The following is an 18,040-nucleotide window of genomic DNA, read 5'->3' on the forward strand; positions in this document are numbered from 1 at the left end:
CCCCCCCCCCCCCCCCCCTCCCCCCTTCATTCTTATTATTTCCATAGCATATTGGATTTGATCCCTTTTGTTAAGTCTTAGGAAAAAGTAGGTTCAAGTAAACAGTTTTTGTAGATAAGGTAAGGAATTGCAACCAACTGCTTCCTGAGATGCAACTAGAAGAGCGATGTACGGTGAGTAAAGAAAATAGAAAGAAAAAGGTCAAGGGCTATTGTTATTAGCATTGGTAGCCAAATACATGTGAATATGAGAAGAAAATCAAATGATCTTTAGTGGCAATTAATTAACCGCAATAGCTTAATCACCACTAAATATGTATTTTTAGCGGCACTTAGCACTTTTTGTAAATGTTCCTAAAGCCTATAGCAACATTAGATCCAATGACAATTAATTAATGTCGGTAAAAGCTTTAGCATTCCATGAATGTGTATATTTATCTGTTTTTGTTGTAGTGAATGTCTAATATGTGGGGATTATAATGAGTTAAAAGCACATTTTTTATTTCTCAGGTTGTCTAAAAGCAAAAAGCACTTGCTGCTTTAAACTTTCAAGACGAAGGAGAAACAAAAAATAGTCTATGGTGAATGAAGTTAGTTAGCAAATACAAACTCCGTTCCTATTCTTCCTATTGATAAATGTCTATTATAGTGTACAACATCATAACAAAGCAGAATAAGAGAAATGTAGTATGTTGTTCATTTTATGCTATTCTTACATCTACAGATTGAAAAATAATTGTGCTGCTTCTATCTCATTCTACTTTTCATTTCAAGGTACACTACTAATATAAGTCAGAAGGAGATGATCTACATGGATATAATAGACAACTGATTGAGTTCAATTCTCAAGTTAGCTATGTCTAAGATTGGAAGATACTGTTTTATTAGTCATTATTGTTATCTTATTTTTGATATATGAAAGGTCTGTATAACTTATAAAATCATTCTCCAATACTTGTTCAATAAAAATGTTCATAGTTGTGCTACTCTAATTTCAAACAAATATTTCTCTCCTTAATTAAGGGTTGGAGTAGTACTTTGGCTAAATTGTTACAACTTAAATTTGATTTGTCATTATTAGTCATGTGAGCTAAATACACTTCTATAAAGTACGATATCTGATGCGGTGATTTTGTTGTGTCGGCTATATTTTTGGGGATATAAAAGGCTGAATGGCCATGTTTTAGTAATAAAAGGTTTGTTTTTTTAAGTGAGGTATTTTTAGTATAAGTAATTTAATTCAATAGTAATTTTGTTTAATTTATCCAATATAAAATGTTGGCACGGGCCACACCCATCTAGTATATATATAATACATAGTTTTACATTATAAATACATAACTATATGCCATTATCCAATACTAATACATTAAATAACTATTTATACAATATCGATACATAACATATAATTCATTATATATGCATGCGGCCATTTTTGCTGATTTTTTTTGGTCTTCTGTACAGTTATGTAAGAAGATTTTCTATTTCTAAACCTCGTAGATTTTGGAGCTGTTAGTTTGGACTTGGTCCATTGCTTCACCCAAATCCAACCTAATCTGCGATTTGATAGGATTGAGCTGAAAAAAAATTAAAAATTCATTTAAGAACGAGATTATTTAGCCTAACCTAAATAAGCTCGTCGACTCGTGAGGCTTAATCAAGATTGGACTGGTCCAACTCGATATATGAGTCGAGTAAAAAATATTTAATTATTAATATAAAAATAAAAATAAAGTAGAGGACTTGGAATCACAAGAAGAAAAAAAAAGGCCAAACTCAAAATTCATATAACCCATTATATATGCATATTGTAAAATTCTAATAATTAGAGATTGTCTACGATTGTTTTTTATTTATTTTTATCAAACTTGCATCAATTAATTAAAAGTTGAGCTAAAATGTATTAATTTCCTTTTTCAATGAGGATGGGTTTCTCACATGAAAAAAGTCCAAACATTTTACTAACTAGAGTAATTGGCAGCGCTTTGCGCTGTCCTAAAAATCATACTCCTCTGTTTTATTTACACATTTTTCTTCATAGTACATCCTAAAAAAATGTTATTATACATAATTAAATAGAATTTACCATAACTTTTAAAAGTCTTTTTTTTTCTTAAACACCGTATCAAGTCAAAGGGTGTCACATAAAATGCGACGAAGGGAGCATAAATATAATTAAATATTAATTAGTATTATAATTTTATATAAGAAACAACAATTGTCTTTTTCATGATCCTTTAGATTATATAGATGTTGTTTTTATCGAATGAATGTGTAAGACGACAGTAAATGAGATTACTCATTTAAATAAATGTATAATATCAACTTAAATAAGAAATAGAAAAAAAAATAACGTAAAAATTTGGTAATAAATCTAAAAGATAAATGATTTTATTTAATCCTATATAAACTATCTAATATGATTTTAAGATGTGTAAAAAAAATAGAATATTGAAAATGTAAATCTGCTCATATCGACAATCGAATAAAAAAGCTAGTATATTAGTGAAATTATGAAATAACTGTTAGTTTTCAAAAATGAATTATGATATTAAATTATTACTATTTTTGAACTTTTGCTTAAGAATGTCTTTTATAGTACTATAAGGAAGGATAAAATTAAAACAACTTAAATCTCGTAATTTTCATCTTATAACTATTAATAACCATCGTATTGAATTCTATTAAACTTTAAATTGCATATGATATTGGAAAAAATGATAAATGATTCTCTGATTAAAAAGATGCATCATGTCATTCTTTTTTTGAGATAAAAGAAATATCCATATTTTAAAAAAAATAAAAAAATCATACAAATCTTCTTTATTTATTTATAAATATAATGAAAGAATAACCATAACTCAATATGAATTTGATATAATTATTCCTAAAATTACAATAAGACATTTACTCCAGAAAAAGGATAAAATTATTACATTCCAAACTACACTATAATTATGTACAAGTTTGCAATAAATGAAAAAAATAACAAAATTTTAATATAACACTAATGATTATATATTCTACAAAGTTATAAGAATTACCAAAATTCAATATGAAATTAACATAATTATTCCTACGATTTATAATAGGACATTTTCCTTAAAGAAATATTAAGTTGAAATTCATAGTAGGACTATATACAAACTTGCAATAAATAATAACAGTAGCAAACAATGATATATTACTAATGATGACATGTTTTTCAAGCTTGAATTTGGACAAATACTCTCACAAGTAAGGGAAAATTGTACTTGATTTCCTAACAAAAAAATTTCTGCACCAAAATACAATATAAAATGAATAATTGTGGCAAAAGAAAAACAAACAAAAAAGAACCTAAGAAATAACTTATTTTGAGGAAAAAGAGTTTCAAATGAAGGAGCACATTAAAAATAATGAAGAATTGAAAAGAAAGCTTGGAAATGAAAAAAAAAGAATGTTACACGATAAAAATGACTTCCTTTTTAGTACTTATAGTAATAAAAAAGAATAGTAACATAAAATTGAAGTAAATAACGAATTTGGATAATTATAAATAAATAGTATTAAGGGCATTAATTATGCCTAATTGAGTTTTACCGTAAATAAACTCGCATTATTAATTGAGGGGTACTGCAACGTAGGCTGCTGGATTTAATTGGGGTTTTGTTTATTTTCCTAAAAATAAAAAAAGTACTGTCTATATTTTATGTATGATTCACATGAGGTATATTTACAAAAAAAAAAAAGAGTATGTTGTTAGTAGTAATTTGTAAGCACTTTTATAAAAGAATGTAGATGCTTCTAGAGTTGTGAGTAACTATATTTCTCATATTTTGGATGACAAAATTAGTATTTTACGTGAGAAATCAAGAACAACAATAATTATATTCTTACTTTTCAAGTAGTGAAAATTCATTACAATATGGGTCTCTCGTTTGAGAAATAAAATTGGAAACTTTTTAAATGTTTCCAAGTGTTCTAAATTCTTCATTCACATTGAAATGTCCTAATAAAATACATAAGTCTTCGAAAGGTTAAAATATCAACAAATCAAGAAAAAGAAAGAAGAAGAGATCAACATAAATAATAATATAGAAAACATTTTTATTTATTAATATTTTTTATAAATTGAAGTAGGATAAATATTTTTTAATGAAAAACAATCATTATTAGGAAAAGAACGTGTTTTAAAAAAAGAGAAATAATATATTTAATTGAAAAAAGACGGTTGTGACTTATTAAGTAACAATAAAAGCATTTAGATCAAATTATTGGAGTCAATGATAATTTTGGATCAAACTATTCACTGAGGATATTTTTGTTCATTTTACATAATTTAAGAACATTTTTAACTTTGTTCCGTTCATTAGGTCAACACAAAATCCAAAAAAAAAAAGTTCTCTCCCAACACATGTTTCCAAAAACAGAAAGAAATTAAACATTGAAAAAACAAAACATAAGAAAAAACAAAATGTTGGAATAATCCAAGTTGATTGATGCATGGAGAAGCCAAGTTGATGAAGGTGAATGTCTTCAAGTGACAACTTCTTCTCTGTTGATTTAACACAAATAATATTTATACGGAGAAGGGCCTAAAATGCCCCTCAAGTATTTAAATTGGTATAAAATTATTCTCTATCCATCTATCGGTCCTAAAATATCCATGACGTCCACCTTTCAGCTCAAAAATACCCTTATGTCTAACGGATCACACTCATTAGGTGGATGGAGGGTAATATTACACCGAATTTCATAGTTTAAGGTCATTAGGCCCTTTTCCGTTAAAATAATTTGAAATTACTTAATATATAAGCTCACGTGACTGACTTGATTTTGAATTTCATAGTAGATTTAAAATTATAAAAAGGTTAGGCATCTATTCTCTAAACTACTCCCTCCCCGGCCCTTCACTTCCTATCTCTTCCAAAAAAAAATTCTATTTGGATCTTGTCCACAATTTTAATTTTTTTTAAAAAAAAATTATGACAAACAAGGGAGAAAAAAAGGAGGAAAATAACGATGCATTCATATAGAAATAATTAGTTCAATAAAAGATGACTTAATCAAGCAAATATGTGCAATATTACATTTTTTGTGTGTACCCAAAATTAAAAAGAAAAGAATAAAAATAATCATTTATTTTATCCCTACCCTCATCCCATCATGACAATAATACTAATTTAAAGAATATAAATATGTGAGTTCATTTCAAGTTTGAGTCCCGAATATCCTAATTAAGATTAAGAGATTAAAAAAAGAAATAAAAGAGAAAATGAACAAGACATTTGGATAATTGAGAGAGAATATTTTATACTAATGAGAATAATAATATTTTTAGATGGACAATGAGTCGGGGTAAGTATCCTCATTTATGAGTTGGGTTACGCTATAATAAATTGGAGTTGATTTAAAATAGGGCAATAGGAAGATATCATGAAATTATTTTTTCAATATTATTTTCAAGTGTATCAGGTCAAAATATGAATCATAAGTGATTTTATAGAAAAATAGAATTTTTAAAAATATCATTTTTGTTATTTATTTGAGAAGTGTTTAAATTTAGACCAATCACATTAAGCAATATAATAAATAAATATTTAATAATTTTACTTTAAGGGATCTATTAAAAATAAGGGCAAATATGAGTCAAAGGATTAACAACGAGGGTATTTTTTAGCCGAAAGGTGGACGTCAGGGGTATTTTAGGGCCGATATGTGGATGGAGGGTAGTTTTGTACCAATTCAAATACTTGAGGGGCATTTTAGACCCTTCTATGTTATTTATATAAAAGAGGAAAAAGGGTAAAAAAAATGCTCTTAAATTATGTGAAAGGAACAAAAATGTCTTCCGTTCATAGTTTGGCTCAAAAATGACCTTACTATCAATACTTTGGTTAAAAAATGCCCTTAAATTATGCGAAAGGAACAAAAGTACCCTCCGATTGTAGTTTGATCCAAAAATACCCTTGTTGTCAATACTTTGGTCCAGAAATGCCCTTATTGTTATTTAATGGGTCAAAATACTCATTTTCCAAATAAATATATTATTATTTTCTTTTTCACACATTTTTTTTTCTAATAATTTTTAAAAAAATTTAGCAAATGCTTATCTTACTTCAATTCTTAAAAAAATAAAAAACGAAAATATTTCTTATTTTATTATCATTATTTTTTTATCGTTATATAAATATAAATTAATGATGGATTTACTATGATCTTATGTATATGACATATATTATCCGTCGAAAGGGTACATGAAGTTATTCTATTTAAATTGATAAAATGAGATTAAGAAGAAAACAAAATATTCCTACACTTTTATTTGTTAAAGTGATTTTAGAAGAAAGAAAACAAGAATAGTGTTCTTTAATAACATTTTAATTAGAAAGAAGATATGTTTAATAAAAAAAAATTAATATATTTATTTGAAAAGGGCATTTTGTAACTATATGGGCAATTTTGGACCAAAATATTGACTGTATCACTTGCTTGAATTTCAAAATCTGAAATGTATCATATAAATTGGGACAAAAAGAGTATGTGTTATCTTTTTAGTTTGTTTTATAAAATGTCACCTTACTATAATTAGAAATAATATAATTTAAAATTTTCTTTTTATAATGAAGCGATATACAACCACACAAATATCTAAAATTGTTTTAGACCATAAATTCTAAAAATCTTCCTTTTTGTTTTTCTTAAACACTCTGTCAAGTCAAATACTGCCACATAAAATGAAACAAAGAAAATATCATTTAATAATGTTTAATACTATTCATATACATTGATTGGCACACTTATATTTATCGAGAAACTGATTATGAGATCAAGAACATACGTTTTAATTTAACTCGTTAGATCTATAAATTAGTGGTTGAATATACATGTTCGTACGTAAATGGTTTAAACAAAAATAATAAGCAATGATTTAGTAAGAATGGCAATGCTTAAGAACAAAGATTTAGTAAATATCAAAAGCTTGAAACACAAATTAATATTGTTTTTATATTGTTCAGAATGCAACCTTTTACAAGTGTATTCACATTATATTTATAGGCAATACAGGTAATGCATTAATAAATAAAAAAACTTCATTCGACGCCTAAAGTAGTACTATGCTTAATATCAGTATTTCACGTGTGAATATCGTTATCTATATATATGCCAGCTAATATTTCTCTGTTAATGATAGAGTCTTGTACGAATATATCTGATGTATTTTATTTTTTTTGTTCTATCATCACAATTGCTGCGACAACCTTTACCAAGTCCGAACGATTGTCGACCACCAGATCTGGTAGGACATCTATTTCTCAATTCCATAAACCGGTAAGCTCCATTTTTTTTATAGGACCTGAAGGCTAGGCTAAATCTCCCTCAAAGGGATTCCTGAGCGGAACTCGAGTCCCTTACTCACTTCTAATCACGAGTTCTCCCAAAAAAAAATTATGACGATCATCAAACATATTTTTGAACTGAACACTCTAGCAAATGAATCTTCATGGATATGCTTTGCTTAACCTATGTGCCACGTATGTTTTCATATGTTTGTCATGTATATAAATAGAATTTCACACGTAAAATTTTATAATAAGAATGATATATTTAGTAGAATTTCACACGTAAAATCTTTAAGAAAATAATGGTAGGTAACCTTATTCCTATTTTATGACAAAGAGGTTGTTTTGCTTTCCTATACTTTTTAAAGGATATTCACATTGAATTGCAATAAAACCTGCTTAATTACTACATTAAATATCAAAATGACACCCGTTAACAATCAACAATATATTCACTGATTAAAAAAAGTCCTTTTTAAGTTTTGGGGTAGTTTCAAAATACTCTCTTAAATATTGAATAATTTTGGTCCATTAAGTTTGTTAACACTTTTGATGTTAATAACATATTTATCAAACTCTATTTATTAAAGTTAATTTTAGGTTAAGTAGGACTAAAACAAAGTATCTAAAGTATAAAGGTTTTATAATGTAATATATGAGACGAGGGTAGAAATAAAGATCGAGGAAGAAGTCACACTCAAGAGAGGAAGCTAAACTTTCAAGTATCTTGGATTCGTAATTTAAAAAAATGGGAAGATTGACAATAATTTGGCACGGTATATTAAAACGGGGTGAGTGAAATGGACGCTCGCCTACGGGGTGTTGTGGGATAAGAATATGTCATCTTGACGTAAAGGGCAAGTTCCACAAAGTGATAGTTTAAGTAATATAATTATTGTATGGGGCAGAATGTTAGCCAGTCAAGATAGCGTACAGTTAGAAGATGAAGATAGCAAAAATATATGAGGATGTTCAGATAGTTAGATAAATGTGTAGGCATATCTGGAGAGATTTGATTATACGGGGCAAGATGGAAGTGACAGAAAGAGAGATTGATACGACTCACAACTAGACATCAATCACGACAAATAAAATACAGAAAGCGAGATTCATACTACTCACAACTAGACACATTCTGAGTTAAGGACAGAGAATAGATAAATCTAGTTCATACAGACTACATATGAATTATGATGATCCACATCTTGTTGTCTACACTGTGTATTTGGTCACAATTGTTGTCCTCTTGTATTGAGGTGTACATTGGGATCTGTGTGGAGACAATACACCATGGTATGAACAACTAGCTGCAAAGACAACAAAACAAAACCTTGATGTCAGCTTTATAAAACTAGACAAACAGATAGGGTTATTTATTTCTTTTCCTTCCACCAATATATATTTTCAACTACTCATTTGGCTTTTTAATAATTTATGGCTGACATGCATGGCTTTTTGGACTTTGCTTCAACCACAATTCTCTTTAGCTAGGTTCAATTACTATTATATTAATTTATGTCTTAAAATAAGTGTTATTTTAGTAACAAGATAATCATTGCTTTAAAAATTCAAGATAATATATAATTAATATTATATTCAACTATACCCTTATATATTATGTTTGCTAGATGATGTCAATCAATTGAGCAAAGAAACAAAGATAAAATTAATGAGCATTTAGACATACTGTTTCATTGTGAACTTTGAAGAAGAAGAAAATGTTTTCAAGGTACAACAGCCACAACAACATACCCACGTATGGGAATTCGTCCATAAATGGGGTTTGGAGAGGGTAGAGTATATGCAGACCCTACAACTACTTTGTAGAGGTAGAGAGACTGATTTCGAAAGACCCGCAGCGTAGGTATAAAAAGTCTGGACAGGATAGAGCATATGCAATAACTACCTCATATAGGTAAAGAGATTGTTTCGGAAGACCCTCGGCTCAAGTATGCAAATTCAAGTACAAAGAATAAGAAAACATAGCAACTAACGAGGGAAGTAGTGCAAATCCTACAAGAAAGGAATAAGAACACAAAATAATGTGATAATTGAAACACAATAAACAACAGACAATGATAGATATCAAAAGTAGGAACTACAATAATACAGTTCGTACAATGACAAACACCAACAAGCTTAAACCATCGAAAAGCAAGAAAACACACTACTACCTACTAACATTCTACCCTAGTACGCGTTCACCACGCCCTTATATCTAAGGGTATGCATGTCCTCGGTAACCTGAAGTCGTGTCTTATCTAATCACCTCTCCCTTATAGTTCTTCGGTCTACCTCTACCTTTCCTCGTACCTACTATGCCAACTTCTCGCACCTCCACACTAAATTGTCTGCGCATCTCCTCCTCACATGTCCAAACCATCTCAATCTCACTTCCCTTATCTTGTCCACCATAGAGGCCATTCTCGCTTATCCTGAATATCTTCCTTCCTAATCTTATCACTCCTTGTATGCCCACACATCCACCTCACTATCAAAGTGAAAGTGATAATTGAAAATTGGCAAGTTGTGTTTGGCCATGAACACAAATTAAAGTTTTTTTTTTCTTTTTGTGAGTAATTTGAAGTGAAAAAACTTCTTTGTTGTTTCTCAAACTCTTGAAAATTTTGATATTCAACTCAAGTTGATTTCCAAAATTTTATGGTCAAACGTGTTTACGTCAAACTCTGGAAAAAAATGAAAAAAATTCATGGCCAAAGATCCAAAATTTGAATAGAAACCATAGAAATTGGGAATATTGATCAATTGACAAGCTTTGATTGATTATGTTGGAAGTTCAAATCATAAAAGGAAAATCAAGGAGTTTGAAGATGGGGATGAACAGAGACTCAGAGAGAGAACTAATGTATGAATAAATTCATTTCCTTTCTTCAAACTTAATTGCAACTAAAAATAGTACCAATAAATTTAAACAAAAGAACATACTAGATTGTCAAAAATGGAGGCCTTGTACTCAAACTAGAATAAGCACCACATAAAGAAATAACAGTTAAACCTCACCACCACCAAAATTACATTATCTCCACCACAAAGAATGTGAGTACACACCTAAAAGGTCCTCTTCTCCTGATATGCTGAAAAGAATTAGCAAAATTATAGCCACTGTCTTTCAAAATCCATATATCTATATCAGTATATCTAGACAGAGACATAATCTACAACAAACTGCTGGACTAAAAGTTCTGATTGGAAAATTTTGGCAATCGAAAACAGCCAGCCAGATGGAAATAGTCCGACAGCCATGTCTCACCAGGAATCCTTAACTCTCTTATTTCTCGAGCAAATCAGAAGAGAGCATTCCAAAGAGCTTCTTCCCCTTCACCACACTTCTCGTGGACATATTTTAGCTTCTCTACTGATTTACAAATTCCACTGCAGCTCCAGTCAAACGAGGCGACACATACATTACCTGCCTCAGCTTTCCAGTCACAATCTGCAAGGTAGTACCATAGTAGTAGATGCATTAATAAGATTTACAAAAAAAGAGTGTTTATATACTGCTTAGACCCGAGCTAAACAGTTTAAATTGCCTCTGTTCTATTTTGTATTACACCCTCAACTAGAATGTCTGTCCACGGACAACAAGAAGTACTTTGTATTAAACATGTTACTCCTATATGAATGCAAGATTTTAGGTATGGAATGAAGGAAGGGACACTGATAAAAAAGATCATTATCCGGCATGTCTTTCAATAAGGAAACTCTTACTGAGAACTGACCAGTTTCAACTAACCTACTAAAAAAATCTGAATGCACCAAAACAAAATATTAGATCGTCAAAAATGCACCCCAAAAAGTTCTGAATGCAGCAGATTGATACATTACTAAAGAGAAAATACCTGGTGGTGTTCCACAGCACATGGTGCGTTCATCAATGTGCTCAACTTCGAGACCGATAAACCAAGCCCCTAATGACACGTCTTCATTGGCATACTTGTGCAATATAGGCCTAAATTAAAAGTTCAAATCCTTTATAATTACTAGAGCATTTAACAATATATGATAGCGATACAACAGCTATGCTTCAATCCCGAGCATGTTTGGGTGTCCACTTTATGATAGTGATACTTAAGATCAAACATACAAATACCTAGTATAATGGAGACCGACAAATTTTAGTAATGATAATCCACAGTGTACATGCTAATATACACGGATACTTCAAGAAAAAACAAGTCTTTTTACCATTCAGAAGAGCTTCAACGACTTGGTAGATGATAACAAATTCAAGCTTTATCAACTATTTTAACTTACTGATTGATTGATATGTACGTGGCCAAGTCCTTGGAGATAGCATAGATCTGACCAGTTGCATGTCGGAAGTATTTGTTTCCTTCTTCTCCAAATTTCCAGTATTCTGGCTCATGGTACTTTACAGTCCTACAAAACAATATTGAAGTTCAATTCATGCAAATAAAATGTTACTACATTTGAAACCAAAATGCAAGCTGAAAGTATCAATTGTCATAAGCTAGTAAAGCTTCACAATTACTTTTGAGCAAGAACAGGTCCAGATTTCATACACCCAATGTAAATTCTGGGCTTCGACCGATGACGAGCTAGAGTTGCAGCTAGCATGCCTGAAAATCATTAGTCATTTAATACAAGCTGAACCAAGAGTATTAGTCGTTGAACTATAAAACTATATAAAAAACAAATCCAGTGCATACCCAAATTGACGTGGACATCATCATCAACCTTCACGTAGAAGTCGGCATCCCATTTTGCAACAGCAGTAGAAAAGAAAATCTTAGTTTTGGCAGAGAGCTCGTGATATCCTTCAACATGCTCCTACAACATCATGCAGATTCGGACCCCAAAATCTGTAAGATTTCCAAACTTGATACAAAAAGCAAAACTGTTCTTAAAGTATTGTACCAGCCTGAGGAAGTCTTTATGTTGAGCTTCTTCAGAATCAATGGCACGATCCAGTATGCTGTTAGATGTTGCACTGGATAACCAACACAGACATTTGTCAGTTCAGTAACATTAATTTCCTTTTCATCCTTGCTCAGTAACACTAATGAGTGATGACTCATACATACTAGTAACATATACTACCAATAATAATACAGAAAAAGGAAAGAAAATGCAGGAAAAGAGAGAGCAAAGAAAGTGCAAAGATGTAGAATTGACAAAGATCTTACAGGTGATGGAAAATTTAGTTGGAGTGGATAAATATCGTACAGATGAGAAAGATCATTGCACGGGTCTAAGACAAACTATCCAAAATGGAACATCTAGATTCTGAACAATCCTAAAACTAGCCAGTATCTTGTTAGTGGTGTTATGTAATTGCAAGTATTTTAGTTAACATAAATGGGCAGTTCATATAATCCATCCGAACTCAAACAGCATGTAATCATGCGTTCATTAGTTAAAATGTGTCTGCAACAAACCTCTTCAGCCCTTTTCAGTGGTGTGTTAGCTTTTGGTAAAGTGTTCTCCTGTAGTGTTTAGTACTTCTGAAAATTTTATAGACACAACACTAAGGGCTTTGTTAGGTGATTTAATGAAATACTTACTGTCAAATTTACAAAATTAATCTTGGTTCTTTTAACTATTGAACTATCGAGATAGTTCATTTTAGGCCCACGAGTAGTTTCAGTAACTCCAAAATTGAGCTTTCGCAGAAAGTGTTTTCCTGTTCAAGTATCTACAAACTGAAAGGACTCTTAAAACATTTGCTAAGACAACTTGAAGAAGTACCCTTTCAAGCTAAAAGCATTTATTTCTCAAAATGCAACGCATTCCAAAAGACATTTTTACTTCCCAACATGTGGCAGCATAAGATACTCTCTCTAAAGCACTACCAACCCTCTTGGTTTAAATTAAACTCACCACCAAAAATTGCATATTATGCATCAATTTCTAGTTCCTTTATTTTATTTCTTACAAGGAAATGAATTTCTAGTTTCTTAAACTATTTTAAACCTCATAAATGTCATAAGCAGGAGACAGACCCTGTTTGAGTTTATTACTAGTGTTCAAATCAGTAGATTAGTGCCTCAAACTAGATGGCTACCTTTGTACAGAAAGCAGCTTGAGATTCATTTTGGATAGCCAATATTTCCCACAGCAAGTTTTTAAAAATATTTCACAGGTAACTTCAATGATTCAACCTGGGTACGAAAACTAGGAAACAGCTGAGGAAGGAGTAAGTGCATTCAACTATGAGTGGAAAACAGCTTGAAATCCAATTTTCAGATGATACGTAAAGATGCTTAAGAGAAGATGGGCGGAAAGAAGCATTATACATTCTTTTGGAGAGAATTTGGCAGGGTCCCAAAAAGAGTAGATAGTTCTGGTCCACCACCGTGAGCAGATCCAACTAGAACATTAAAAACAAATTGCATAGGACGATTTGCAAGGATGAACATCACAAGGTTTTAATGCATTACTTAATTATCAAAAGAAGAGGTAGCAACAGCTGACCACAATTCAGGAAGAGGTTGTCTTCTTTTCATTTTTGTTATGGAAAGTATTTACTTAATTTTCATTCAATGATGTCAAAAAGGCTCACTACTTCATTCACACTTGAGCCATAAAGTTAGGTGCAAAATAGGTGTGGTTTTTGCGTCGTTTAAGGCTTTAAACGACACTTCAATGTAGGCAGCGGGGCATTAAGGCATGCATGGTATCACCCATGATAGAAACTACAAACAGTAGTTCCGGAAGCAAGCAACGAGAGGTATAAAGATTGGTTCTGCTGCATTATGATGCAGGGGAAGGCCTTCTTAATCTTCTTCTAACAAATTCTTAGGAGTCATTTGGTGTGATGTATAAGGAAAATATTCATGGTATAACTTTATCCAATGTTTGGTTGTAGTTTGAATCATGTATAAACTAATAGACCAATTAGTGTATTATTTTATACCAACAACAACATGGAATAACTAATCCATGTATGACTTATACATTGATAAAGTAGCAAACGACAAAACTACCTTTATCTTTTTCCTAGAAACCAATGAAGGTCAATCATTCAAAGGTATAACTGTTAACTTGTTACTTTTTAGTTTAAAAATTAAATAATTATTTTAAATAATATCTTGTATATCCAATTTTAGTGCTATGAACCAAACATCCAACAAGAAATAATCTTTGTATACTAATCCTTGTATAACTAATCTCTGCATTATAATCCGCGTATAACACTCATCTTCGAACCAAATGCCACCATAGTCTTCTTCTAGCTAACTGAGTAAGTTGGAAGTATATGTTAGGAGCACTGTTTTGGTGTCTCTTTACTAGAAGCTAAAAGTATAGTTGAGCTTGAGTTGAGAATACAATTCCTTTTCTTTAACTTACTATCCACTTTTTATCTATATACGTTTCTCCTCTCTTTTTGGCATCTTTAGGAAGTAGGACTCCTAAAGATGTGTGGAAATCTGACGATTTCGATCCAGCAAGAAACAGATAGTGCACATATTGGCCCTTTAGAGGAATATTCTCCTGATCCAAATAAAGTCAAAAGGGTTTTATTTTTGGACTTCCTTCTTTTGCCCAGCACACGAAATGGGGGCATTTGACCTTGGAAACATGTCAGAAGTATGAGTCACTCCAAATTTCTATAGAACTGTAACAATCTAATTCTGCAAACTCTCTACAATCAGATCTTTTATAACTTTAATGGTGACTTGAAAGGAAAACAGATAAAACTTCTTTCTCTGATTCTGCATCTAGGTGAATTAATACTCCCTCCGTTTCAATTTGTCCGTCTTACTTTCCTTTTTAGTCAGTTTCAAAAAGAATGTCTCTTTCCTTTTTTAGTTACTCTTTAATTCCAACTTTCCACGTGGAATGTGGAATGTTTAAGACCACAAGATTAAAGTGCATTTTGGTACATTCTACATATCTTTGGTTTTGAGACCACATTAAAGTGCATTTTGGTACATTCTACATATCCCTGGTTTTGAGACCACAAGATTCAAAAGACTTTCTTTATTTTCATTAACTCCGTGCCAAGTCAAAACCAAACAAACAAATTGAAACGAAGGAGCACCAAAATGTAGGATTTGGAACCCATTTGTCCTCAAGGAAAAGAAGTATTATACCTGTGACCAATCATGAAGCGGACTACAATTCCCTTCTCTTTCTCCAATCTGAGAAGCTTGTCCCCTAATATATACATACATATAGTCAAGCCATCAGGCATGTTTCTTTCAAAATAAAAAAAGAAGATTTTTCAATAGAGATTGTAGGAAACAGGGACACAACTGCACTTGGAGGTTTGTTTACCTTGAGGCATCCAAGTTTCTCTAACCGAATCTCGCCTCTTCCTACTGCTAAAAGCAGTATTAATCCCAATTACCACAAAAACTTTCTTCCTTGGAGGACCATTTTGGGAATGAGAAGAATTGGAAGACTGATCAGCCACCTTCATTTCCTGTGTGCTCCGAGTGGCTGCCAACTCCATCTGAAGCGTAGCAATTGACTTGTCCAATGATCTAAGCAGACCTCCCAAAAACAGCTCACAACCATTAGTACCAAAAATAGAAAGTTATCCCACACGACTTAAAAATAGAAAACAACAAAAGTATGATGCTTAGAGAACTCACTGAATTGCTTCATGGGTTTTGTACACCTCTTGCATTACATCCTTATCTTGTCCTTGTTTCTAGTATACCAACAAATTATACAAGGTCACGAATAGTCAGGTAAGAACACAAGCTACAAGCCAAAATAATCTTGGACTCCCAGAAAGCAAGAACTCGTGAAAAATAACAAGCAGACAAATTGAACTTAACAAAGCTAAACCTCCATCGACCAACTTCAATACACATAAAGACAGAACTCATTAATACTACAATTAGCTCCAATCATCATAACAAAGAATTCATTTGAAAAAACACAAGGTAGACAGATTGAACTCGACAGAAACAATAAAACACAATTAGCTTTAATACTCAGAAATCAAGAACAAAAAGAAATTACAACAGAAGATTGCACTTAGCAGAATCTAAAATCTACAATTAACTTCAATAGTCAGGAAGTGATTGAACTTGCAGAAGCTAATATCAACAAGTATCTTCAACACCCAGACGTCGAGAAAAAGAAGTTCAGAAAACAGACAGATTGAAAAGCTTATAACAGCAATTTGCTTCAATACCCAGAAATCAAAAACTCAAAAATAGACTGATTCAACTCAACAGAATCTAAACTCCAGAATCTGCTTCAAAATCCAGAAATCAAGAACTTAAAATTTTGCATAAACATACAACAAATGGTGAATTCCAGAATTAGCTTCAAAATCCAAAAAAAATAATCAATAAGTAAAGCCGAAACAGACAGAGATTGAACTTGATAGAAGCTAAAGTCCACAATTAGATTGAATATCCATAACAGAAAAACTCCGCAAAACCACAGATTGAACTCAACAGAAGCAGAACTCTGTAATCAACTTCAAAATTTGCAAAAAAAACAAAACAGACAACACAACAGTATCTAAATCTACAATCAACTTGAATACACAGAAATCAAGAACTCAAAAACCTTCTTTTTCGAATTACAATCCTCAGAAACAACTTGAAGTTCTTGGTCCCTTCTATGCTGAGCTATAAGCTGACTCCCAGATTCAGTTGGTGACCACCATCTTCATCAAACAAACAGATCCATCAATAAAAATCAAAACTTTAACAAAATTCCAAACATAACCCAAAAATCTTAAAGCTACCCTTTTTATCATCTTCACCTGTTAGAGAACAACATCCCAATAAAGAAGAAAGCAATTGAGAAAATAGGTATCCATTTTACAGAAACTTTAATAGTATGTCTATTCTTCATTGCTCCTAATTCCTAATCAAGATTCAAGAATCAAGATCAAGGGGTTGGAAATTAAAGGGTCACTGTATCTATGGTTTTTTTTTTCATATTATATACAGAGATATCAAAAGGGGTGGAGACAAAGTTGGAGAGTAGTGCCAACATGAAAAACGGGCTGTTAATTTCTCTGTTTTTTCCCTTTTTTTACCAAAAAGATTAAACAATTGTTGAGATTTTGAGAATGTTGTTATACTTTTTTTTTCAAGAATGTTAGGCACACATCACAACAAGAGAGAATAGTATAGTATATAGTAGAGAGGAAGGAGGAAAACAATGGTTTGTCAAAAGTTAAGCTTTGTATGGGTCCTTTTGTACTAAGTTTCCAAAGGCGTAACGTTAACTTCAAAGGATATGCTTTGATAACAATTTGTAATATGATGAAAAGTCTAGTTTTGGTATATAGATGTGGAAACAACTTGTTTTGGAATAACATAAAACATATGATTTAACTAATTATATTAAACACACAATTTGGATGGTTATTACGTGTTGTTTCACAACGTATCGTATTATATTAGTGTATTGTTTAATAAATACAATGTTCGGATAAATTGTATTGTTCTCTGTTGTTATATAATGTTGCATATTGACAATTTAAATAATAAGACGGTAAGATAGAGTACGGAGTAGAGTTACAGTCAAAAGGTAAGGTAAAAAATAAAAAGGATTATTGAATAATAAGTAAGGACAAAATGAGAAGAAATTATTAAGGCAACGTGATCACATCAAAATCGGTTGTTATACAAAAAGATACTTTTTATCTAACGATGAATTTAAATAATACAATATAATAAAATTAAAGTAATAATGAAACCAAATATAATATAAACTAAAAGGACGATAATAACGATCATCCAAACAATGTGTTAG

General features: G+C 31.2%; 1 protein-coding gene across 2 annotated transcripts; it reads right to left on the reverse strand.

Moving 5' to 3' along the window:
- Positions 1–10,328: 10,328 nt before the first annotated feature.
- Positions 10,329–17,448, reverse strand: LOC125850228 (beta-1,3-galactosyltransferase 7-like). 2 transcript variants are annotated; one of them, XM_049530094.1, is made up of 11 exons: positions 17,040–17,448; positions 16,841–16,940; positions 15,907–15,965; positions 15,587–15,795; positions 15,403–15,466; positions 12,224–12,296; positions 12,016–12,136; positions 11,838–11,925; positions 11,600–11,725; positions 11,185–11,294; positions 10,329–10,778 (listed from the first exon to the last, which is right to left on the reverse strand). In XM_049530094.1, exons 1-11 carry the CDS (start codon positions 17,129–17,131, stop codon positions 10,630–10,632), a joined length of 1,191 nt encoding a protein of 396 aa, XP_049386051.1. In that variant the 5' UTR covers positions 17,132–17,448; the 3' UTR covers positions 10,329–10,629. The 2 variants fall into 2 exon arrangements, with proteins under 2 accessions (XP_049386051.1, XP_049386052.1); XM_049530095.1 differs by having other exon boundaries at positions 15,587–15,805; positions 17,040–17,154.
- Between the last annotated feature and the right edge of the window lie 592 nt (positions 17,449–18,040).

The sequence above is a fragment of the Solanum stenotomum genome, unplaced genomic scaffold (assembly GCF_019186545.1).
Source record: "Solanum stenotomum isolate F172 unplaced genomic scaffold, ASM1918654v1 scaffold15513, whole genome shotgun sequence".
In the NCBI taxonomy this organism is placed as follows: domain Eukaryota; kingdom Viridiplantae; phylum Streptophyta; class Magnoliopsida; order Solanales; family Solanaceae; genus Solanum; species Solanum stenotomum.

Coding starts and splice junctions, on each gene's coding strand:
- LOC125850228 (XM_049530094.1), bottom strand. CDS start 17,131: ATGAAGAATAGACATACTATTAAAGTTTCTGTAAAATGGATACCTATT. Junction 15,966..16,840: donor ATTGTAATTCGAAAAAGAAG/GTTTTTGAGTTC, acceptor TTGGTATACTAG/AAACAAGGACAAGATAAGGA. Junction 11,726..11,837: donor GGACCTGTTCTTGCTCAAAA/GTAATTGTGAAG, acceptor ATTGTTTTGTAG/GACTGTAAAGTACCATGAGC.